A 25,796-nucleotide genomic window follows, 5' to 3' on the forward strand; every position below is an offset into this window, starting at 1 on the left:
TATTGCACTGACCCCCTCAATTATATATTAAATTCAAAACTAAACTATGGTAGTAATATACATTATTCATGTCTAAAGCTCGCACTTCTGTATCAGTGTAGGTATGTATTACATTTTATTACACTAATATAGAATGAAAAGAATGAAAAAATATCTTGACATGTGTTCATAGTTATTTTATTCACAATATTAGGATTTCTGGAAATGTTTGATGTCACTGATTGCGAATGTATATGGGTAGGCCCTAATGAAATGTATGTTAGAGAACAGAGAACAGTGATCATGATAGGGAGAACCATGCGCTAAGTGTGTGCATGACTGATTATATATATATATATAGGAGAGAGAGATTGAAAGACAGATAATTAGAGGAAATCATAAGAAATAGTGTGTGTGTGAGCCAGCCGGCCTCGCCTCGCCTCGCCTTTATGGTTTATGTACATCACGTGAAAAATATGATGAAGAGAGAAATAGAGCGTTGCTTTGAATCAAAGTTGCTTCTGATCCATGAGAAGGAACTTTGAGATCTATTTATGTCTATCTTGACTCTCACCTTCAAACACACACATTCGTATATATATAGTGTAAGACAATAACTGCAGATGCTGGTACAAATCGAAGGTATTTATTTCACAAAATGCTGGAGTAACTCAGCAGGTCAGGCAGCATCTCAGGAGAGAAGGAATGGGTAAGTTAAATTTGTGCAGAATGTGTGTTTGAGCAATAGGTTTCTAGGTTAATTCCCGGAATGGCGGGACTTTCATATGTTGAAAGACTGGAGCGACTAGGCTTGTATACACTAGAATTTAGGATGAGAGGGGATCTTATCGAAACGTATAAGATTATTAAGGGGTTGGACACGTTAGAGGCAGGAAACATGTTCCCAATGTTGGGGGAGTCCAGAACCAGGGGCCACAGTTTAAGAATAAGGGGCGGCACGGTGGCGCAACGGTAGAGTTGCTGCTTTACAGCGAATGCAGCACCGGAGACTCAGGTTCGATCCTGACTACGGGTGCTGCACTGTAAGGAGTTTGTACGTTCTCCCCGTGACCTGCGTGGGTTTTCACCGAGATCTTCGGTTTCCTCCCACACTCCAAAGACGTACAGGTATGTAGGTTAATTGACAGGGTAAATGTAAAAATTGTCCCTAGTGTGTGTAGGATAGTGTTAATGTGCGGGGATCGCTGGGCGGTGCGGACTTGGTGGGCCGAAAAGGCCTGTTTCCGCGCTGTATCTGAAATATGAAAAATATGAAAAATTTAGAACTCAGATGAGGAAAAACTTTTTCAGTCAGAGTTGTGAATCTGTGGAATTCTCTGCCTCAGAAGGCAGTGGAGGCCAATTCTCTGAATGCATTCAAGAGAGAGATAGATAGAGCTCTTAAGGATAGTGGAGTCAGGGGGTATGGGGAGAAGGCAGGAACGGGTTACTGATCACATTGAATGGCGGTGCTGGCTCGAAGGGCCGAATGGCCTCCTCCTGCACCTATTGTCTATTGTCAATACAAGGGAAACTGCACAAAAGAGGAGGCTGGGGAGAAAGGATGGGAGGGAAATGGGCAGAAACAGTAAGAAATAATAAAACCAGAGAAATTAAGCAGGGAAAAAACATTAAAAAATAAAAATAACAAAAAAATGTGAGTTGATAGATTAGATATTTTCTGCATTTTAATGGTATCATCACACATACTGTTCCCACACAACATTGATCACACTGCGAGAGGCATAGCTAACAGCGGATTTTGCCTACTAAAATGGCGGACGTTACGCTCCTTTGCTGACCACACTTCAGTATAGGCGATTTCGACGATCCTGTATAGGCGATCCTGCTCCTCTAGTATCTTTGGTTGGCGGTGACACATGGCCGTGACGTCACTGGGTGGGCCCGCGAGGCCGTCTGGGTAACCGACCTCAACAAGATGGCGGCGCATGCAGGCAGCATCCTCGCTTTCTGAACAAGTCGTAATTTACATATTCACAGTACAATGGATTCCCAAAGCGAGAAGGTATTTTCATCCGTTTTTTGTTAATCAACATGCAATTGCTGAGAAAATGAGACCGTGCACATTGCAATTCAACTTTAAAAACTATCAGCGGTATTTTTCACATTGGTTACCAAGAAGGGGAAGTCCCGCCTTCTTGATGATTGTCTGTCACACGTAGTTTCCGGCGGTTGGGATGTATTCTGATTGGTCGGTTCGGTTGTCAGTCAACGTCCCAGTCACTTGTGGCGAGAAGCTACTGGAAAGCCTCAGAGTGGACGCCTCAAGCCGATGGCCTTTCTGCTCACGTGACACTGTTTAGTGATATGTGTCAGAAGGAACTGCAGATGCTGGTTTAAACCGAAGATAGACACAAAAAGCTGAAGTAGCTCGGCGGAACAGGCTGCATCCCTGGAGAGAAGAAAAAGAAGGGTCTGAACCCGAAACGTCACCCATTCCTTCTCCCAGAGATGCTGTCTGTCTCGCTGAGTTACTCCAACTTTTTGTGTCCCATCTTTAGTGTGGTGATTTAGCATGGAAACAGGCACTTATGCCCACCGAATCCACGCTGACCATGGATCACACTAAAGACATACAGGGGGATTGCACGGCCGGCAAGGTCACAACCCCTGACCCGTACTGTTGCCACGCAACGCCTTCTGGAGTATAAGCGGTGTACTGGAGGCAAGCACTTACCATGGCTGCCAGTACAGCGGGACTGTCTTTGGTCCCAGCAGCCGTTGAATTGTCGCAGTTTTTTTTACCAGAAGTCTGCCAGAGACTCTGAAGCCAAAATCGCCTCAGTCCCAACCAATAATCTTTATGAATGGCACCACAAAATTACAGCGCTTAATCACATCAGGCTGCTTAACTTCATTCCAATAAACTTAGTACAGCTGCAAACTTCACGCTACATACCACAACATGCATACACTGCCTGTTGAACCATGTCAATCTCACCACCCCAGTAGAATCCATAACACTTCCTCATTCTTGTAGACGACAAGTTTCTGCAATTAGAGGTAGCAACAACTAATGAAAATGGGAGAGACTTTCCTGCAGGGCCTGACCCCCATGGAGGATACAACGTTGGACATTGTTAGAGAGACGTTAGACAGGGCTGGATGAACATTTGAATTGCCAAGGCATAGAAGACTATAAATGAAGTACTGTAGATGAGATTAATATAGTTAGGTTGTTGATGATGGGCAGGACATGATGGGCCAAAGGGCCCGTTTGGTGCTATATTCCTCTATGATTCTATGAAATGCTACTTGACTGCTGAGTGTTCTCACTATTCTTTATTTTTTGTTTCAAATTCCATTTTTCTTTTTCCTTTTGGAAATAAAGGCCAAACACCGTTTGACACACAGCATTTTAATTTTCTTGTTTTATGCATCAGCGCTCTTGTAACTTTTTACAGTGATATTTAGCAGAATGTTAACATTTTTCTACATAAATCTGTTTTTGTTTTAATTTTTCGTATCAAAGTAAATAATTCATCTCATCGCTGAAAATAGACAGGATATATTCCTCAATATTTCTCTGCTTGTGAAGCAGACTTTACTCAATTTTTCTATTTTGTTTCCACCTTTCTGGAAATGACTTATGGAATATGGTTCTTTCTGCTCTGGCTCTGAGCTCTGGTATTTTCTCCATATCCCCCAGCAACTTCTTTCCTACATTCTCCCTACCCTTACTCATTGATTGGGTGGACTAATTTGTCCTTGTGTTATTTTGTGCCATTTGTCGTAGTGTTCTTGGGGACCTCTTTCTATGGTGAAGATGATATTTAGGTTTAAGATGCTCTTTTGATGACAGATGGTAAGCCAGATACCAGCTGCAGAACTCACAAATCACTGTTCCTTGGGGCTTGTAATAACAAGGAACTGCAGATGACATGGATGCCAGAATAATTCAGCAGGTTAGGAAGCATCCCTGAAGAACGTGGATAGGCGACATGGATAGCCAATTGCAGTGGCTCCGGTTACATTTAAAAAGATTCCTGCAATTCATGAAGTTAAGGAGAAAAGGATGGCCAGGGGTTTGGCCTGACAAAATAATATAGCGGAATCATAGACGGGGAGCAGTGAGAGAGGAGAGAGGAGAACTTTTTCAAGGTAGACATACCTTGGGGAAATTTTGTAGTGGAACGGACAAAATGTATAGGAAAGAAGTGCAGATGCTGGTTTAAATTGAAGGTAGACAAAATACTGGAGTAACTCAGTGCGACTTACATGTTGCGTGAGTTACGAGTGTATGCCGGAAGCTGCCTTGTACTCCAGAAGGCTTGAGCGACTCCATGCGTCACGCCCTTTGACCTTAAGACCTACCGTGCAATCCCCCTATAGGGCTCTTGCATGGCCGGCGAGGTCATGACCCCTGACCCGTAATGTTGCCACGCAACACCTTCTGGAGGACAAGCGGTGTACTGGATGCAAGCACTTACTATAGCTGCCAGAACAGCGGGACTGTCTTCGGTCCCAGCAGCCATTGAATTGTCGCAGTTTTTTGCCAGAATTCTGCCAGAAACTCTGAAGCTAAAATCGCCACTAAACTTACAACACCTCAGTCCCAACCAAAAATCTTTATGAATGGCACCACATAATTTACAGTGCTTAATCACATCAGGCTGCTTAATTGTTGTTTCCCTGTGTGTCATAAATGTGTCTTGACTTTTGTCTGTGGTCGATACCAGTGCACGAAGTGAAGCCTCTCTGGCCACGGTTGGCAGATCGGTTCTCCACTCATTGCCATATAATGGTTGACATCGCAGTTTGGAAGCCGCTTCCCCATGAGGTGACGCTGTGGAGGACACGTTAGATACAAAATGCTGGAGTAACTCGGCAGGACAGGCAGCATCTCTGGAGAGAAGGAATGGGTGACGTTTCAGGTCCAGATCCTTCTCGACCCGAGGCGTCACCCATTCCTTCTCTCCAGAGATGCTGCCTGTCCAGCTGAGTTACTCCAGAATTTTGTGTCTATCTTCGGTTTACACCGGCATCTGCAGTTCCTCCCTACACATTGTGGAGGACAACGTGTTCTAAGCTTCCAATTCCCTGCAAATTCAAAGATGGCAAGACACGGGAGGGAAGAGGTCAGACAGACTCTGGACCTGGCCGTCTTGCTCCAGGACACACCGTGTAACTATGACATTGATGGGTTGTGGACATTAAGTGGAGCATCCATCCAGAGTCGTAGCATGTCTTGGCTGGGCTCCTTCTGGCGTCTCAGCCCAGAGACACAGCTCTCGAAGGGCATTGGCAGCCCAGAGGGAGTGTAAACCCGAGGTATTTTGAACAGGAGCCAAAATGTTCCACGTCTTGTACTGCTGAGAGTCATTTGTTTTTGCGTGGAAGTTAAGCTCTCTGCTCTCTTGCGTCTCCGTTTCCACTGGCGCTGTTTCCAATGCGATGACCTTTTTTTTATCAAAAAATACTTTATTCAAGTTATAAATATCATTTACAAACATCATTTTTAAACAAACCCATCCGACATTTCCGGAGGTTACATATTCAATACAGGCATTTACTTAGACATTTACATACATTTACATACATATCCCTTATTTGGAGGGGCGTCTCTCTCCACCACACCCTGCCCCCCATGTCCAGCAGCGGAAGGACCCTAGACTGTGGTCCTCCCCCACAGGGCCTTGGCGTTGGCTGCACCGAGCTTCAGAGCGTCCCTCAGCACGTACTCCTGCAGTCTGCAGTGGGCCAGTCGGCAACATTCCTTGACGGACAGCTCGCTCCGCTGGGAGGTCAACAAGGATCGGGCAGACCAAAGAGCGTCTTTCACCGAGTTGATGACCTTCCAGCAGCACTCGATGTCAGTCTCGGAATGCGTCCCTGGGAACAGTCCGTAGAGCACAGAGTCCTCTGTGACGGAGCTGCTCGGAATGAATCGTGACAGGGACCCCTGCAGACCTCTCCAGACTCTCCTGGCAAATCCACACTCTTTGAAGAGGTGGGCCACCGTTTCCTCTCCGTAGCAGCCGTCCCGAGGGCAGCGTGCGCTGGTAGTGAGGTTCCGGCGGTGCAGGAAGGATCTGACTGGGAGGGCTCCCCTCACCGCCAGCCAAGCCAGGTCTTGGTGCTTGTTGGTGAGTACTGGCGATGAGGCATTTTGCCAGACAAGCTGGGCTGTCTGTTCTGGGAACCACGCCACAGGATCCATGGAGTCATTCCCCTGCAGTGCCTGCAGGACGTTCCGTGCTGACCACTGCCCGATGGACTTGTGGTCGAAGGTGTTGGTCCGGAAGAACCTGTCCACAAACGACAGATGGTTCGGCAATGTCCAGCTGACTGGCACATTGCGTGGCATCTGCGCCAGGCCCATCCTTCGCAACACCGGGGACAGGTAGAACCTCAGCAGGTAGTGGCATTTGGTGCCCACGTGCCTTGGCTCTATGCTCCGCCTGATGCAGCCACACACGAAGGTGGCCATCAGAATGAGGGCGACGTTGGGCACGTCTTTACCCCCGTTGTCTGCCGACTTGTGCATTGTGGCTCGTCGCACCCGGTCCATCGCCGACCCCCAGACGAAACGGAAAACGGCCGCGGTGCCGATAAAGTACTAGATAGATCATCATGATGAGATACGCAGTGTAAACCTGACACCTGGTGACCCACGGCACACTATAGAGCTGTGGTGGGGGGGGGGAATGTAAGCGAGGAGGAGCTCTAATGAACTCTGAAGGCTCGCTGTACAGTAAGTGTTCAGCGTTTCAGATGCTTGTCCCGCTGAGTTACTCCAGCTTTTTGTGTCTCATCTTCGGTTGAAGCCAGCGCCTGCAGTTCCTCCCTACACAAGCGTTCAGCGTTGTCAGTGTGGCACCGCTGGACTGATACAAAGCCGGCTTGTAACGCGCAGTCATCTCATTCATCCTTCTCCGCAATCAATTCCCGGGCACTGCCTGTTGCTAAATCGGTGCATTTTCCTCCTCTCTCGTTGGAGAGAGGAGGAGAACTTCTTCAAACTAGACATACCTTGAGGAGATTTTGCAGTGGAACGGACAAAATGTGTAGGAAAGAAGTGCAGATGCTGGTTTAAATCAAAGGTAGACAAAATGCTGGAGTAACTCAGCGGGACTTATGTGTTGCGTGTGTGACGAGTGTATGCCGGAGGCTTGCTTGTCCTGCAGAAAGCTTGAGCGATTCCGTGCATCACACCCTTTGACTTTCTGTCCTACCGTGCAAGGGCCCTATACAAAAAGCTGGAGTAACTCAGCAGGGACAGGCAGCATCTCTGGAGAAAAGGGATATGTGACATTTCGGGTCGAGACCCTTCGTCAGATAGGATATAGATCACACTAGTTCTATATTATCCCACTTTCTCATCCACTCCCTACACATGAGGGACTGTCACTGACATTTTCTGCTTTTACAACTGTTGAGGAACGTAGAAAAATCAATGTGGAATGTAAAACTAGACTTAGCAATAAACATTGCTGCGGTAACTCGTTATCTCTAGAGACCATGGATAGGGACATTTTGGGTCGAGAACCTTCTTCAGACTTTGTTGATACAGTTACCCAGTTTTATTCTCCTCAACTGCTTCCATTGGCCCATCATCCTCTTATCTGTCAGCAGAAGGGTCCTAACCTGAAATGTCTCCTATCTTTGTTCTCCAGATGTACTGCCAGACCTGCTGAGTTACTCTAGTACTTTGTGTCTTTTTATATGAACCAGCATCTGCAGTTTCTTGTGTCTTACTTTCTTTATCTGTTAGATTCCAGCATCTGCAGCCTCTTATCGCCTTGCTCTTTTTATATATCTCCACTCACCCCACTCCATGCCATACCATGTCTGGCTCCATCTACCCTTCTTTTCTCATTCCTTGTTCTCCAATCAACCATCAGATATTGTCTCTGAAATCCATCCCTCCCCCTTCTGGCTTCCTCACTCTACTCACTTGGTTCCACTGATAACCTATCACCTCTGCCTCAGCCCTCCCCCTCATTCTCACCTCTTTTGAGTTGAGTTTAGTTTATTGTCACATGTACCGAGGTACGGTGAGAAACTTCTGTTGCGTGGTAACCAGTCAGCAGAAAGACAGTACATGATTACAATTGTGCAATCCACATTGCACAAATACATGATAATGTGAATAACGTTTAGTGCAAGATAAAGTCCAATCAAAGTTAGTCTGAGGGTCTCCAATGAGGTAGATAGTAGCTCAGGACTGCTTTCTAGTTGTTGGGAGGATGGTTCAGTTGCCTGATATCAGCTCGGAAGAAACAATCCCTGAATCTGGACGTGTGCATTTTCACACCTATATCCCTTGCCTGATGGAGAGGGAAGGGGGAATGATACCCTCAGACCTGAAACAGATGATGCCTGAGTTTCTCTAGTGGTTTGTTTTATACTTTTGAAAAGCACTTTGGGCAGTTTTCATATGTTAAAAGTGGTCTGTAACGCTAGACTGCGCAATGGTTCAACGATTCTTTTATTGTCACATGCAAAGTGCAAACACAGTTCTTTTTCTTACAAACAGTCCAGTAGAGTAGTGCCATACTCCCGATCCTTGATTAGCAAGTGTACAGAAATAGTCTACTGAGCCCGTGTGCAAGAGGCGCCATTGAAGGTGGTAGTGAATTTCAACACTGATAAATGTGCAGTGCACCATTGCAAAAACATTGATAGAAGTGTTGATACTAGTCATTCCTGAGATTGACAATGTGTGACACCTATTTACTAGTATCATGGTTTGCATGTTGTCATACAGTAGACAAAAGGTAGAGATAAATATCTATCGGTAGCAAAGTTTAAGACCCTCCTGATCAAAGTCTTTCGTATGGATGGAAGGGGCCATGTTGTAGCTGCTGTTTTTGTATTTTTCTGCTGCTTGTCACATGGTGAAGATCCTTTCCACAATGTCTCCTTCTCATTGACCAAAGCTGTGAGTTTAGCCCCCTGCTCTGCTCTCCTTATACCCATGACTGTGTAGCTGAGCACATTTGCAATTCCATCTATACATTTGCCGACGACGCTATTGTGGTTGGTTGAATCACCAATGGTGATAAGTCAGCGTATTGGCGGAAGATAGAACACCTGGTTGAATGGTGCTACAACAACAATTTCTTGCTTAACGTCAACAAGACCAAAGGAATCATTGGAGAAAAAAGGAACTGCAGATGCTGGTTTACAAAAAAAAGGAACAAAGTGCTCGAATAACTCAGAGCAGCACGTGGCATCTCTGGAGAACATGGATAGGTGACAATTTCTCGTACGGTACGCTCCCTGTACGGTACAGAATCAACTTCAAGCTACTCATTTTCACATATAAATCCCTAAATGGACATTCCCCCCCCTACATCAAAAATCTTCTAACCCACCTCTCTAACTCCAGGTCCCTCAGGTCGACCGACTTGGGGCTATTCAGGGGTGACCGCGTCTTTGCGGTTGCAGCTCCTAGACTGTGGAACAGCATCCCTCTCCCCATCAGAACTGTCCCCTCCATCGACTCCTTTAAGTCCAAGCTCAAAACCTATTTCTACTCCCTAGCGTTTGAGGCCCATTGAGGAGGCGCTGTGAATTGTTTTTTTTATATGCTGTTATGTTTGTGTGCTACTCTATGTTTATTTTTTCCTTAGTACCTAATCAGATGTACAGCACTTTGGTCAACGTGGGTTGTTTTTAAATGTGCTATACAAATAAAATTGACTTGACTTGACTTGACAATTTGGGTCAGACTGTTTCAGTCTGAAGATGTGTCTTGACCCGAAACATCACCTATCCATGTTCTCCAGACCTGTTGTCTGACCTTCTGAGTTACTCCAGCACATTGTATCTTTTTTTTCCAAGGAATGGATTATGATTTCAGAAAGGGGAGGGAGGGTGGAGAGAATTAACAGCTTCACATTCAAGATTTCAAGATCAATTTATTGTCACATGTACCAATTAAGGTACAGTGAAATTTGAGTTACGGGATGCTAACATCTCGGGTAACCTGTCCTAGACCCAGCACATAAATGTAATCATGAAGAAGGCTCACCAACACCATTACTTTCTGAGAAGATGAAAGAGATTTTGTATGTCTCGTGACTTTAACAAACTTCCACAGGTGTGCTGTATCCTGACTGTTTATAGCATGGCCTTTTCTGGCAATGCCAACGCACCGTGATGAAGGAGATTACAGAGTGTGGTGGACTCAGTCCCGTCCAACACGGTCACAGCCATTGTCTCCATCAAAAGCATCTACTTGAGATGCTGCCTTAAATAGATAGCATCTAACATCAAGGATCCCCATGCCCAGAACATGCCCTCTTCCCACTGCTACCATTCAGCAGGAAGTATGGAGCAGGAAGCATAATCAAGGATGGGTCTCACGCCTGTCATTCCATCTTTCCTCTCCCATCAGGCAAGCGGTATGGAGGTGTGAAACCATATACCTCCAGATTCAGAGACAGCTGAATCTTCCCAGCTGTTATTTGGCGACTGAACTATCATACCAACATCTAGATTTAGATTTTTTTTTAGATTTAGAGATACAGCGCGGAAACAGGCCCTTCGGCCCACCGGGTCCGCGCCGCCCAGTGATCCCCGCACATTAACACTATCCCACACACTAGGGACAATTTTTACATTTAATTAACCCAGCCAATTAACCTACATACCTGTACGTCTTTGGAGTGTGGGAGGAAACCGAAGATCTCGGAGAAAACCCACGCAGGTCACGGGGAGAACGTACAAACTCCGTACAGACGGCGCCCGTAGTCAGGATTGAACCTGAGTCTCCGGCGCTGCATTCGCTGTAAGGCAGCAACTCTACCGTTGCGCCACCGTGCCGCCCGTAGAGCGCGGTCCCGTGCTACTATCTACCTCATTGAAGAACCTTGGACTATCTTTAATCAGACTTTACTGGACTTTATCTTGCACTGAATGTTATTCCCTTTTATTCTGAATCTGTACACTGTGAATGGCTCAATTGTAATCATGTATAGTCTTTCCGCTGACTGGTTAGCTCGTAACAAAAAGGTTCTCACTATACCTGTGACAATAAATTAGACTAAACTAAACTACCGAAGGCTGAAGTTCCACACCATCACACTCAGGAACAGCGACTTTCTCACAACCATCAGGTTGTTGAACTAGCGCAGTCCTAACCCTATGTCCTAGCGCAGTCCTAACCTAATGGATCACAACAGCACATGAATTTGCATCACCTTCTGTTTTGTTGCAGTTTTTCGTTTAGAATATCACGTGTAATTTATGTTTATTTTGTTTGTGTGTTTGTCTGAGTCTATGTGCCTGTGCTGCTATGGTGGGATGAAGTAAAGGACACAGTTACAGTTAAGGTGGCCTTTGATGAATGGTCAGTGCAGCATGGACGGACTACCTCTCTGCCTCTGACGAGTTCACTCCCATTATTGGCTTTTGTTGGTGAGGCAGCGAAGTGCAGTGCAAGCTTTGAAGCAGTAACTCTGTGACTAAGGCTCAGTAACATTTTGTTTTCTTTATTTTAATGCAGATTTCCATGTGGTTATCAAAGATGTTTGGAGACCAGCAAATTCCTTCCTATGAAGTGAATCCACGGACAACGGATATTCTCTGCCGTCTAATGGAATGGAATGAAACTCGAGATCATGATGTTGAACTACTGATTGAGGATCTTAAACAAAAAGCTGAGGAATACAAGTCTGACAGTGAGTTATCTGCTGATATTACTCTTGGGTTTGATTATGGAATGTGCTTTCTTGTAGAAGACTTTTGGAATTAGGTTTAGAGTTCTTTCCTCTGTTCCAACTCTTCCATTTTCTTGAAAAATTGTCAGTGATATATTGAGGTAAAATGACGCAACTCAACTGTTACCCTTCCAGCATAGTGTTGTACAGTCCAAAGTAGTAAGTAAGTGTAGGAAAATAACTGCAGATGCTGGTCCAAATCGAAGGTATCACAAAATGCTGGAGTAGCTCAGCGGGTCAGGCAGCATCTCTGGAGAGAAGGAATGGGTGACGTTTCGGGTCGAGACCCTTCTTCAGTATAAAGAAGGGTCTCGACCCGAAACGTCACCCATTCCTTCTCTCCAGAGATGCTGCCTGACCCACTGAGTTACTCCAGCATTTTGTGATACCTTCAAAGTAGTAAGTAATGTATTTTAACCATGGCAAACTTTTCAATGCCAACAATAGTGCTTTTAAGTAGAAATAGAAATTTATTTTAAATAAATAAAATAATTCTTAATCATTTTGATTAGATTTTAGTGTCTGCCATGATGAACAACACATGATTTCTTTTTAAGAATGTTTTAGGATGTTGGTGCCGTGACAGTTTGGCCACTCGTGGTTCAAACCATGGATCTTGTGCTGGGATAAAGAATAGATTGTCAGTAAATAGACACAAAAAGCTGGCGTGACTCAGCGGGACAGGCAGCATCCCATTCCTTCTCTCCAGAAACGCTGCCTGTCCTGCTTTTTGTGTTTATCTTCGATTTAAACCAGCATCCACGTGGATTGTCAGTATCTAGGCTAAGGCTAACACCAATTTTAATCTGATGTGATAACATGGTAATTGTTCTTGAATCTGCTAACTTCTGTCCAACTTTCTTTATCTGTACAGCTAGCTACTTAGAGGATTTCCTTATGGACAGCGTTGGTCTGTCTGCCTCTAGCCTTTCCAGTAATGGATCTAGCTTCTTGAAAATATTGGTGGACAGCAGTCTTGCGTTGAACCTGAAAGATACATCCCAAACCAGGTAATCATTTGATATGAACAACCAGTAAATGTCTTACGGAACATTGTTTAAAAAAACTAATATAAGTTGGCACTTTCTGCCTCTTACCCCTCTGAATGGAATCATTATTATTTCATCCAAGATCACAAGGGAAAGAGGAAATGCATTAGATCTGATCTAACATGCTTGGTTGAAATATGCAAGTCAAGAGAAGTCAAGAGTGTTTTATTGTCATGTGTCCTGAAACAGAACAATGAAATTCTTATTTGTAGCAGCACCACAGGTATGTAATCATAATACTCGGCTTAATAAACCAAAAAAAAACATAAAAAGAAGTTCAATACCTATTTCTACCCTCACTAGATTGTGGTATCGGGAATTATCCAGAGATTACTACCCTTGTTCTGCTTTTTAATCTTCTGCCTAAATCCCTAAATTCACTTTGCAGGACAACATCGGAATGGTAGGCAGTGACCAGTGGGGTACCGCAAGGTTCGGTGCTGGGACCCCAGCTATTTACGATATACATTAATGACTTAGACGAAGGGATTAAAAGTACCATTAGCAAATTTGCAGATGATACTAAGCTGGGGGGTAGTGTGAATTGTGAGGAAGATGCAATAAGGCTGCAGGGTGACTTGGACAGGTTGTGTGAGTGGGCGGATACATGGCAGATGCAGTTTAATGTAGATAAGTGTGAGGTTATTCACTTTGGAAGTATGAATAGAAAGGCAGATTATTATCTGAATGGTGTCAAGTTAGGAGGAGGGGGAGTTCAACGAGATCTGGGTGTCCTAGTGCATCAGTCAATGAAAGGAAGCATGCAGGTACAGCAGGCGGTGAAGAAAGCCAATGGAATGTTGGCCTTCATAACAAGAGGAGTTGAGTATAGGAGCAAAGAGGTCCTTCTACAGTTGTACCGGGCCCTGGTGAGACCGCACCTGGAGTACTGTGTGCAGTTTTGGTCTCCAAATTTGAGGAAGGATATTCTTGCTATGGAGGGCGTGCAGCGTAGGTTCACTAGGTTAATTCCCGGAATGGCGGGACTGTCTTATGTTGAAAGGCTGGAGCGATTGGGCTTATATACACTGGAATTTAGAAGGATGAGGGGGGATCTTATTGAAACATATAAGATAATTAGGGGATTGGACACATTAGAGGCAGGAAACATGTTCCCAATGTTGGGGGAGTCCAGAACAAGGGGCCACAGTTTAAGGATAAGGGGTAGGCCATTTAGAACGGAGATGAGGAAGAACTTTTTCAGTCAGAGAGTGGTGAAGGTGTGGAATTCTCTGCCTCAGAAGGCAGTGGAGGCCAGTTCGTTGGATGCTTTCAAGAGAGAGCTGGATAGAGCTCTTAAGGATAGCGGAGTGAGGGGGTATGGGGAGAAGGCAGGAACGGGGTACTGATTGAGAGTGATCAGCCATGATCGCATTGAATGGCGGTGCTGGCTCGAAGGGCTGAATGGCCTACTCCTGCACCTATTGTCTATTGTCTATTGTCTATTAACATCCTTTTCCTACTTGTGTCAGATGTGCCAATTTGCACAACAACTCTGGCTGCTTCCCCTCCCCCTTGAGAATATTTTGCAACCATTTGGAGACATCCCGGACCCTGGCACCAGGAAGGCAACACACCATTCCTGAAGTCTTGTTTGCTGTCACAGAATCTGTTGTCCGTCCCCTTACCTAACGACTCTTGTATCATGATGGCTCAGTCTGACTTTTCCCTTCTCGGCTGTGGCTCAGAGCCAGGCTTGTCACAGGACTACTGCTACTACTGTTCTCCCCTGACTGATCCTCCCCTATAACAGTTTCCAATGCAACATACCTGTTGTTGATGGGAATGGCGCCAGGGGATTCCTGCCCTGTCTGCCTACTCTTGACTCTTGGGACCTTTGTTGTTCATATAAATGACTTGGATGTAAATGTGTTGGTTAGTAAGTTTGCTGATGACTGCAGAATCGGTGGAGGTGAGGAGGTGAGGAGTGAGGAAGGTTGTCCAAATAGATAGTGGAATATAGTTAATCCGAGTAAGTATGAGGTGTTGCAATTAGGGATGTCGAATGAACGGGAGAGTAAACAGTTAATGACAAGACTCTTTTTAAGAGCTTTGATGTACAGAGGGATCTTGTGATCCAAGTGATACAGAAGGGGTATGGTAAGCTGCCTTCATGGTTCAGGGCATTGAGTGCAAAAGTCAGGAAATCATGTATTAGCCATAAGGAGTGATTGGACAAGCTTGGGTTGTTTTCTCTAGAGCATCAGAGGTTGAGGAGAGATCTGATAGAAGTATATAAAATTCTGAGAAGCATTAACAGGGTAGACAGTGAGAACCTTTTCCCCCAGGGTGAAAATGTCAAAGTCCAGAGGGCATAGCTTTCAGGTGAGAGCGGCAACATTTAAAGGAGTAGTGAGGGACAATTTTTTTTTTACACTGATGGGTTCCTGGAACACTGCCAGGGATGATGGTGGAAGCAGATACTGCCGTGGCATTTCGGACACTTTTGTATTGCAACGTGGATATACAAGAAATGGAGGGATATGGATCACATGCAGGCAAAGGAGATTAGTTTAACTTGGCATCATGTTTGACACGGACATTGTGGGTCAAAAGGCCTGTTCCAGTGTTGTTCTGTTCTTGTCCTTTCTGCCTTTTTGAACACGGGAGTCTAGTTTTTCTGCAACCATGCAGTTTTTTTCTTTCTTTCAGCTCTGGTTCAAGTGTTGTGTTATTAATCTTGGAAGTTTACTGAACTGTTAAAATTTTTGTGTGCCAGCAGTGTCACATGCTGTAAAGAGGTTGAATGTGTAATCCTGCTGTAGCCACTCCCAAGTGACTGCTTTTGTGCAAATTCGAGGAGTAATGGAATTTATTCCATGCACTGTAAAATAGTTAAAGCGCCATCTCATGGTGGGGCTGCTTTTTCAAATTAGAATCAATGGCCAATATCTGAACCCTGATACAGGCAAAAAAGCATAGAATTAAAAGATAATATGATTTGGGAAATACAGAAAACACTCATTTTAATGGACCTCTTTATAACGGATTTCAGTTACAGCGGACCAAATCTGTTGAAGACAGTTTGTTATTTTAACGGAATGATCTGGATGGAGCGAATGGTGTTCTTGAACCATTATAGCAGTTTAGTTTTGGAGACACAGCCTGGAAATACCAAATCCGTGCTGACCAATGATCACCCGTACACTAGTTCTATATCGTCATAGATTCATAAAGTGATACAGTGTGGAAAGAGGTCCTTCGGCCCAACTTGCCCACACCGGCCAACAATGTCCCAGCTACACTAGTCCCACCTGCTTACGCTTGGTCCATATCCCTCCAAACCTATCCTATCCATGTACCTGTCTAACTGTTTCTTAAATGATGGGATAGTCCCAGCCTCAACTTCCTCTGGCAGCTTGTTCCATACATCCACCGCCCTTTGGGTGAAAAAGTTACCCCTCGGATTCCTATTAAATCTTTTCCCCTTCACCTTGAACCTATGTCCTCTGGTCCTCGATTCCCCTACTCTGGGCAAGAGACTCTGTGCTGCCCGATCTATTCCTCTCATGATTTTGTACATGTCTATATCACCCCTTATCCTCCTGCGCTCCAAGGAATAGAGACCCAGCCTACTCAACCTCTCCCTTTAGCTCACACCCTCTAGTTCTAGCAACATCCTCGTAAATCTTTTCTGAACCCTTTCATAGAAACATAGAAAATAGGTGCAGGAGGAGGCCATTCAGCCCTTCGAGCCAGCACCGCCATTCATTGTGATCATGGATGATCATCCACAATCAAACCTATCTTTTAATTAGTGTTCTGGCTCCTCTTTTCCTGTTTCAAGTACCATATTTAGTTAGTACCATCTTAGTAGATTTAATGTCCTTGTTGTATGCCGAGCACTCTGCTTCCAACACAACGCCCACAGTCTAAATTGGTCTCCTGACTCTCACAATCACTAAGGCACATCAGTAACATTTTAAAGTAGGCTTATACGTTTAAAACGAGCGAAGGCCAGATTCTGGAAATTAATTAATAAAAACAATCTCAAAATCAGTTGGATCAATCTTTTCTGCACTCCTTCCAATGGCAAGTACATTTTCCTTTGGACAAGTAGAACAAAATTGTACATATTACTCCCGGTCTCACTAAGGCCCTGCATAGCAAATTATCTTCCACAAATCCTATTTCAGTAAGGGTTAATAAATCATTTTCTTTTTTTAATTGTCCGCTGCATGTACAAATTAATTTTCACTGGCTTGTGTACAAGGACAACAGGTACTTCCGAAAACGGTATTTCCCAATCTTTCAATATTTTAACAGAAATATTGAAGTGGTTTATTTGTACATCAATTTCGCTTTCCTGTCCTTGCCTATGTCCTTGACTGTCTTAATGTTCAAACCTCCTTACACTGTGCACTCAAATTACAATATTTGTAGGCCTTTGGGATGGAGAATTACAAATATTCATTAATGAATTAAGCAATTTCTCCTTATTTCAATTCTAAATGGCCAAGAACTATCCTAACACTATGCTGCCATGTTGTTGTTTACTCATGAAGCGTGCCCATATCTTCTTAAAGACAATTTGCTTTCTCATCTCTACCAACATTGCCAATTATTTTCACATTCCCAATCGGACTTTCATTTTATGGAGGAACAAACTGCAGATGCTGGTTTTCATATTAATGGTTAATTTGAAATATTGGCATGTTTAATTTCACTTGTCCATTTCAATTTTATTCTTTGAATGACAGAAAAGGTCAGGACACTTTATACAACAGTAGCAGTGGTAGGACAAATTGTTCCTTAAGACTGCTCTGCCATTCAATAAGTCCACAGCTGATTCTTTATATGAAACCATAGTTCTGCTTGATCTCTTTAGTATATAAAAGTCCATCGACCTACACTTTAAACATAATAAATGTTGCAACCCCTCTGTATTTGAACTCTTATTGCTTATTATCTCTTAGTAATTCACTTTCAACTATTTTAACAAAATGAATATTCTTACTTTTACTTTCCCATACTTTTTTTTGTTCAGAATTGATAAATAGATGCTTTCGGCAGTGTTATATTGTTTTGTCATATAGATTAATTTTGGAAAAGATTAAGATGTCTCCTAAACATCTGATTGTTAGAATATGTTTAATTGTTTTCTCCTCTTTTGTCTGGACGTTATTTTTGTCTTTAGTTTTCCTCATCTGCATAGTTTGAGGTTTGGGAGCTGAATATCCAGGCCTCTAATACAGAAATACAGAAAATACCCAAAGCACTTAGCAGGTCAGGCAGCATCTGTGGAAAGAGAGAGTTAGGTTTTAAAGTATAGATTGTTGGAGAGAAATGGTTCTGTCAGTATTTCAATTTTGTGCAAACTAGAATCGGAGCATCGTACAGCGCAGAGAAAGGCCATTCAGCCCACTCATATGTGTGGTCTTTTTGAAAAATCTATCCAGTTCATGGTGAGTTCTGAGGAGTTGGTTTTTTGTCCGGTATAATAGAGCAATCAAATCTATTCCCTGATTTTTTTTTCTATGCATGTACATATTTCCAGCAGGATAGATTTGACTAGCATTGGTCTGAATCAGAGACTGCCGTGCATTATTTAGCTGTTTTATAACATTTTCTTTTTTTAAAGCTTTATGCTTGCAGTAGACGACTTGACATCTGACCGTTTAACAGCTGAAAACAGAAATCAAAGAGAACTTCTTAGTGCCCAATCGAAGAAACTGACTGAAAGCATCATGCTGGAAAAGTCTCTGCAAACGTGAGTATCAAGGGGCTGATGTTTGTTTATTTCCATTGCCTTTCCCGCATCCTTACTGGCCCGATGTATCACCTTCATGACAGGTGACTCTTGGCATGACACATCAATTAAAACCATGTTTCTGCAGTATAAATCATTAGCAAACCCACTAGCTTATGTTTTTTCTGATTGAAGAATGGTTGAATTGTAAAAAATAATGTTGCACAAATCCCACATCATGAATACATTTGGTTTAATTGATCACTATAAATTTGAAAAAGTGGTGCTCAAAAGTAGTTCCCAAATATACTTTTAAAAGAACTGAATATGACTTCAGTCACTGTAACCTTATTTGCTGATAAACTAGTTCATTATCTAGTGATTTGCAACAGTAATTTAGGAGTAAATAAGAGTACACTTATTTTATATTAGCACTGTCAGGCTGTTCCAAAGCACTTCACTTAAATAATACAGTTGAAGACAGAAACGGTTGATGTTTTAGGCTGATGACTTTTCATCAGTGTAAGGCTTCCTCTTAGGCAGACAAATCATAAATCATAACCTCCATCAGTTCTACAATCTTTAACGGAATTTTGTATTCAGTTTGAGAGTGACGTGGTTAACTCTAAAACTGGGATCTCAAATTTTAACAAATTAAATTATGGCGGTGTGAAAGAGTAATTGATGGAGGTAGATTAAAAGATGTTATGGACAAAAATCTGGGGAGGCTTTCATAGTCACATCCTGAGGGACTGTGGAGGAGCAGAGGGTAAATGTTTGATTGTTTGGGATTGAGATTGTATTATTGCAATGAAATATCTCTCCACTAGAAGGAGTGGCACCTCTTACCCCGGAAATAAGAGTCTCTTGCATCAATCAGACCACAGCCATTTGTAGAGCTACTGTATTCACAACACAATTGAAAGTGCCTCATCGTGACAAACTGCAATTGGTGTGAAAACATTCTATTTCCCAGTTATTTTATTATGTGGATGTCTCTTGGGGATAGTGTTCAATGATAGTTTAATGTTTAATGTAGAAATTGTCCTGCTAAGCGCTTCACATGCTTCACTTCAAATTAAAGAAAATTTAACCATGTGCTACAAATAAATATATTAAACATGACTTGGAAAAAGAGGGAAGATTTAAAGAAAAACGGATTAAAGAGAAAAGTGGAGAGATTTCAGGAGGAATTTATTGATCACATGTCCAATCTGGGTCCCACAAAATAAAGGTCAGCGATGTTAAAGATTGTAGAACCGATGAAGGTTATAGGATGAAGGAGATTGAGGCCAATGCGCTAATTAAAAAGGATGAGAATTTAAAAACTGAAGCAATGTTTTACGAAAGTCAGTGGAGTTCAGTGAGTGCAGATTACAAATTAATGAAAATTATGTGTGTTGCATTTCAGAATGGAAAGTTAGATCCAGCGAAGCTTTTATATAATTGAATGTGGAGTTAATAAATGTGAATGTGGATTTTTGGGGGAAGGTGACTTGAGTGGAGCTGGGTGGTACTGAAGCAGATGAGATGGAACTGCAATTGGAGACATTTGTGACAATTAGGTTCACTCTTTGATTGACAAAGGAAAGTGATAAGGTTATTGATAGCACTTTCTCCAAAATTTAACAGGAAGAAATCCCTGCCCATTCAGCACTGGATCTTGAACTAGTAGCGAAACAGATCAGAAGCAGCAGGTTAAGGAGAGAGTGATGGATGTTATGTCATGTTATGTTCTGGAAGGAGAGCCTGTTAATTGAAATAGTAATTAATGAGATCACTGGTGGTAAAGGTGGGAGGAGGTGTAATTAGAGCTAATTGCCTAGTGAGGAATGGAATTAGGTTGAATGGCAGTGCAGGAGAGACTCGGTCTCAATCCTACTCACAAGAAGCAGCCAGAACCTATTGGAAGAGCACAGTTCATACCCAAGCAACCAGACCACTGTTACTGAACCATTGGCCTGTTGTAAATGAGTCTAAAACATTTTTTTTTAAACCTGTTTTTAAGCATAAAAATCTTGTGACAATAGGCTTTGTAATTAAGTTAAAGATGTACCACTCTACTAATTTAGCATGTAGAGTCATAGAATTGTACAGCACAGAAACAGGCTTTTTACCCTTTTATACTGATCCAATTTGCCCACACAAGGTCTGCATCCCTTTTATACATTGTATACTCAATTGCTTGTGTAAATACTTCATAAAAATAGCAATTATATTTTGGTGCACCACCTCCTCTGGCCATGAATTCCAGAAAACTATTACACACTGATTTTTTTTCCAAAAAAAAGTTCCTTTAAAGTCCCCTTTAAAACGTCTTCCTCTCACATTAAACCTATGGCCGCTTGTTTTTGATACCAAATGATTGCAAAAAGATTCTATTTATGCCTCTTAGATACATAGACCTCTATTCACACCCTCAGCCTCCTTTTGCTCCAGGGAAAATGAGCCCCACCTATCTAACCCAATGTAGGCCACATCTTGGTGAAAATCACTTCTGCAACCAAATCCTTCCTATGATGTGGCAACCTGAACTGCACAGCATACCACGTACTGTCTAACCAGTGTTTTGTGATGTTGCGAACATAACGACTAACTTGTGTATCTTATGACCTAACCTTTGGAAGGCAAGCATGATATAGGCCCCCATGTTGCCACTTTCATAGAACTATGGACTCTTCATCAACATTCCTTCATGTCCTACCATATGTGTCCTCCCCTATTTGATAACACAAGATGCATCATTTTGCACTTGTCAGAATTAAATTCATTGCCAATGTTCTTTCCAAATTTCTATCTGATCTATATCCTGCCGTAGATTTGGATAAGTTTCCTTGTTAACCACAACACCAATGGTCACCCTAAAGGGAACATGTGAAACGTCTTCCTTTCATTAGAGCAGATATCACTCAGCTGGAAGGGAGTGAAAGTTGTAGAATTACAATAATTTTTCTTGTATTAAGGGATTTACAGAATGCAAATAGTGATGTCGTGGAACAGAACGCAAAGGCAGAGAATAAAAAACAGAATGTGGACTTCTTCATAAAAAAGATGAAAGAATGGAGCCAATTGAGCCAAAATTTAGAGGTTGGTGTCATAGTTTTAAGAGTGATTGCCTGAACTTGCATCTTGTGCATGGATTTTTAAGTGAGAACGGGTTAATGAACTTGGTTTCTGCAACTTAAGAGGCCAGAATTTTACTTCACATTAGACTGCCAATCATGGTCCATATCCCTGCTGAAAGACTCTTTGTATTAAATCAAATTCGGAATCGGTGTAGTTTGAATTTTATTTTGACTCCAGGAGGAAATAAAAAACTTGTTTGTGTTGCATTTAAAGTGCTAAAATTAGGGAGAACAAATGTTATCAATATATTAGCTACAATGCTTTAATTCCCGAGTTTAAAAATTGAGCCTCGCATTTGAAGTATTATAGGGATGTTGGGCACAGAAGGTTCTGTTGTCTTCTCCAGTAGACATCACTATCACTATTCTGGATTAAAAAAATAACCTGGGACCTCACCAAACACATTATCAATTTTTGAATGTTTGCAGATGGTCCTCAAAAGCCACCAGGCTACGAGGGAGAGCAGCTTGGACTGAATTAATGTTATCCCCCACCTCTTCCTTCACAGTATATCTTTGTTGTTTCTAATGCATTAAATGGCTAAAGTTAGGATTGCAAGCAAGTAAAAAATGCTTACAGGATCGTGCATTTCATACACAGCATAAAAGCAAAAAGGTCATGTTGATTGTTTATAAAAACACCGACTGAGCCAATTCTGCTCACTGCACCTTAGAGACATTGTGAAGGTATAGAAAAAGTGTGGTAGAGTGGTCCTGGTGATGAGAGATTTTTATTTTCCCCACATGTGTATCTGAATAAAGATGTCCCATCCATAAAAACCAGAACAAGTTGAATCAAGCCATTTAAAAACCATGATCTTGCTGTCAATTAGAACAGGTTGTCAACAATGTGACTACAGAGGCCTTCATAATGTTTGGGACAAAGACCAATCATTTATCTATTTGCCTCTGTACTCCACAATTTGAGATTTGTAATAGAAAAAAAAATCACATGTGGTTAAAGTGCACATTTCAGATTTTAATAAAGGCACATTTTTACATATTTTGATTTTACCACGTAGAAATTACAGCAGTGTTTATACGTAGTCCCCCATTTCAGGGCACCATAATGTTTGGGACACAGCAATGTCATGTAAATGAAAGTAGTTATGTGTAGTATTTTATTGCATATCTTTTACATGCAATGACTACTTGAAGTCTGCGATTCATGGACATCACCAGTTGCTATGTGTCGTCTCTGGCGATGCTCTGCCAGGCCTGTATTGCAGCCATCTTTAGCTGGTGCTTGTTTTGGGAGCTAGTCCCCTTCAGTTTTCTCTTCAGCATATAAAAGGCATGCTCAATTGGGTTCAGATCGGGTGATTGACTTGGCCACTCAAGAATTGACCATTGTTTAGCTTTGAAAAACTCATTTGTTGCTTTAGCAGTATGTTTGGGATCATTTGTCTTGCTGCAGAATGAAGCGCCGGCCAATGAGGTTTGAGGCATTTGTTTAAACTTTAACAGATAGGAAGTGTCTATACACTTCAGAATTTATTATGCTAAGGAATCACAAAATGCTGGGGTAACTCAGCAGGTCAGGCAGCATCTCAGGAGAGAAGGAATGGGTGACGTTTCGGGTCGAGACCCTTCTTCAGACTGAAGAAGGGTCTCGACCCGAAACGTCACCCATTCCTTCTCTCCTGAGATGCTGCCTGACCTGCTGTTACTCCAGCATTTTGTGATACTTTTGATTTGTACCAGCATCTGCAGTTATTTTCCTACACCATCAGCAGTTGTATCATCAATGAAGATCAATGAGCCAGTACCTTCAGCAGCCATACATGCCCAGGCCATAACACCCCCACCACCTTGTTTCCCAGATGAGGTGGAATGCTTTGGATCTTGGGCAGTTCCTTCTCTCCTCCATACTTTGCTCTTGCCATCACTCTGATATGTTAATCTTCGTCATCTGTCCACAAGACCTTTTTCCAGAACTATGGTTGCTCTTTTAAGTACTTTTGGCAAACTGTAACCTGGCCATCCTATTTTTGCGGCTAACCAGTGATTTGCATGCACAGTTCCAAGAGCATTTATGAAATTGAAAATGAAATAAAATTGAAGACAATGGAACAAAGTCAGAACGCTGCAAACACTCAACAGCTTAGACAGCATGTGTTGAAATAGAAGCAGAATTAATGTTTAAGCCCAAAGATCCTTTATCAGAGGACAGTGGAAATGGACAAAACTCTTGATGAAGGAAAGTGTCCAACTATTGTCCTTAGCTACCTCCTGTGTGGTCTTTTTTCCAAATTCTGTTCCACCAACACCCCCTCTGTACCTTCTCATGAGATCATGATTTTTGATTATTTCATTTTTATTGGATCCACTCTGGTAATGAAACAGCCCTTTGCCAGCTTCAATCAAAACTTGGGCAACATTCAGGCTTGTGGTGATAAGTGGTAAGCCACATTTATGTCACGCAAGTGCCAGACAATGATTATCTTCAACAAGAGCGAATCAAACACATCCTTTTAGCCTTACTGCCACTATTAATATCTTGAGAGGTCACCAGAAACAACTAGATACATTAGCTACGTGAATATAGTGACTGCTAGAGGAGGTCAGAGGCTGGCTACACTGTGAGAAGTAACTTTCTTAAAGTTGTACGACTACCTGCACAGCATTAGTCATGAAAATGATGGAGTGTTGTTAGCTTCCTAACAATGCTCAAGGTGTTCAATTCTTTCCAGTCAAAGCAACCTGTTTTATTACAATACAATCTTGTCACATTAAGCATTTATCAGTGTGTTGAAACTTGTATTTATTCATTGTTCCATTGTCGGTACATAATAATAATAATAATATATTCCTTTATTCGTCCCACACCGGGGAAATTTACAGTGTTACAGCAGCAAAGTGGATAGCAAGAGATCATTCATTATAAATAAAAGTAAAGACAAGGATAAATTGTATTCCTTAGCTGTTGCCGTTGACTGGTCTGCTGGGAGCAGTGCTGGTTGTGCAGTCTCACAGCAGCGGGAAGGAAGGACCTCCTATATTTCTCCTTCACGCACTGGGGGTGATGGAGTCTGTCACTGAAGGAGCTACTCAGTGCAGTGACAGTGTCCTGCATGGGGTGGGAGTTGTTGTCCAGCAGCAATGTTAACTTTGCCATCATCCTCCTCTCTCCCACCACCTGCACTGAGTCGAGGGGGCAACCCAGGACAGAGCTGTCCTTCCTGACCGGCTTATCAAGTCTCTTCCCTTCCGCCGCTGAGATGCTGCTGCTCCAGCAGACCACTCCATAGAAAATGGCTGATGCAACCATCGTGTTGTAGAAGATCCTTAGGAGTGCCCCCTGCACTCCAAAGGACCTGAGTCTCCTTAGCAGATAAAGTCTGCTCTGGCCCTTTTTGTATAGCGCATCAGTGTTTTCAGTTCAGTCCAGTCCAATTTATTATTGAGGTAAATACCCAGGTACTTATAAGAGTCCACCCTCCTGATGTCCATTCCCTGGATGTTCACCGGTGTCGGGGGGGACCTGGCTGCACCTGTGCAAATCTACCACCGTCTCCCTGGTTTTCCCTGCGTTGATCCGGATGCGGTTCCACTGGCACCAGTCCACAAACTCCTTGATCAGTTGTTCTCTGTACGCCCTGTCATCGTCGCCTGTGATGAGGCCGACAATGGCAGAGTCGTCAGAGAACTTTGACATATGACATGTGACAAAGAGGAAAAACTTTTTCAGTCAGAGAGTTGTGAATCTGTGGAATTCTCTGCCTCAGAAGGCAGTGGAGGCCAATTCTCTGAATGCATTCAAAAGAGAGCTAGATAGAGCTCTTCAGGATAGCGGAGTCAGGGGGTATGGGGAGAAGGCAGGAACGGGGTACTGGTTGAGAATGATCAGCCATGATCACATTGAATGGTGGTGCTGGCTTGAAGGGCCGAATGGCCTCCTGCACCTATTGTCTATTGTCTATTGTCAACACTCTTGACTCTCCAAAATGCATTGCATTTCTTCAACAGTACATTTTAAATCTTAAATGCGATTTCTCCTCAAGGTATGTCTACTTTGAAGAAGTTCTCCTCCTCTCTTCTACGAGAGTTTAGCAAATCCTTCTCTCCTGAAATGCTGCCAGACTCACTGAGTTACTCTCGCATTTTGTGATATCTTAAATTGTGATAAACATGACCAAGGACAGGGGCAGCTGCTGCTTGGGATCACCTACCAGTTCTCCTCCAAGTCACTGATCATTTAGTTTAGTTTAGAGATACAGTGTGGAAACAGGCCCTTCGGCCCACCGAGTCCATGCCGACCAGC

The 25,796-nt window shown here is 42.9% G+C and overlaps 1 protein-coding gene across 1 annotated transcript in view; it reads left to right on the forward strand.

The window, feature by feature from the left end:
* The first annotated feature begins 1,869 nt into the window (after nucleotides 1-1,869).
* The window catches only part of haus1 (HAUS augmin-like complex, subunit 1), a 30,330-nt gene continuing 6,403 nt past the window's right edge, over nucleotides 1,870-25,796 (forward strand). Inside the window, exons 1-5 of the mRNA XM_078409284.1 lie at nucleotides 1,870-2,005; nucleotides 11,456-11,630; nucleotides 12,544-12,679; nucleotides 18,300-18,428; nucleotides 21,371-21,494. Coding sequence (XP_078265410.1) covers nucleotides 1,985-2,005; nucleotides 11,456-11,630; nucleotides 12,544-12,679; nucleotides 18,300-18,428; nucleotides 21,371-21,494 — 585 coding nt within the window. The 5' untranslated portion in view covers nucleotides 1,870-1,984. The remainder of the gene's footprint in view (nucleotides 2,006-11,455; nucleotides 11,631-12,543; nucleotides 12,680-18,299; nucleotides 18,429-21,370; nucleotides 21,495-25,796) is intronic.

This window comes from Rhinoraja longicauda, chromosome 1 (assembly GCF_053455715.1).
Source record: "Rhinoraja longicauda isolate Sanriku21f chromosome 1, sRhiLon1.1, whole genome shotgun sequence".
Taxonomy (NCBI): domain Eukaryota; kingdom Metazoa; phylum Chordata; class Chondrichthyes; order Rajiformes; family Arhynchobatidae; genus Rhinoraja; species Rhinoraja longicauda.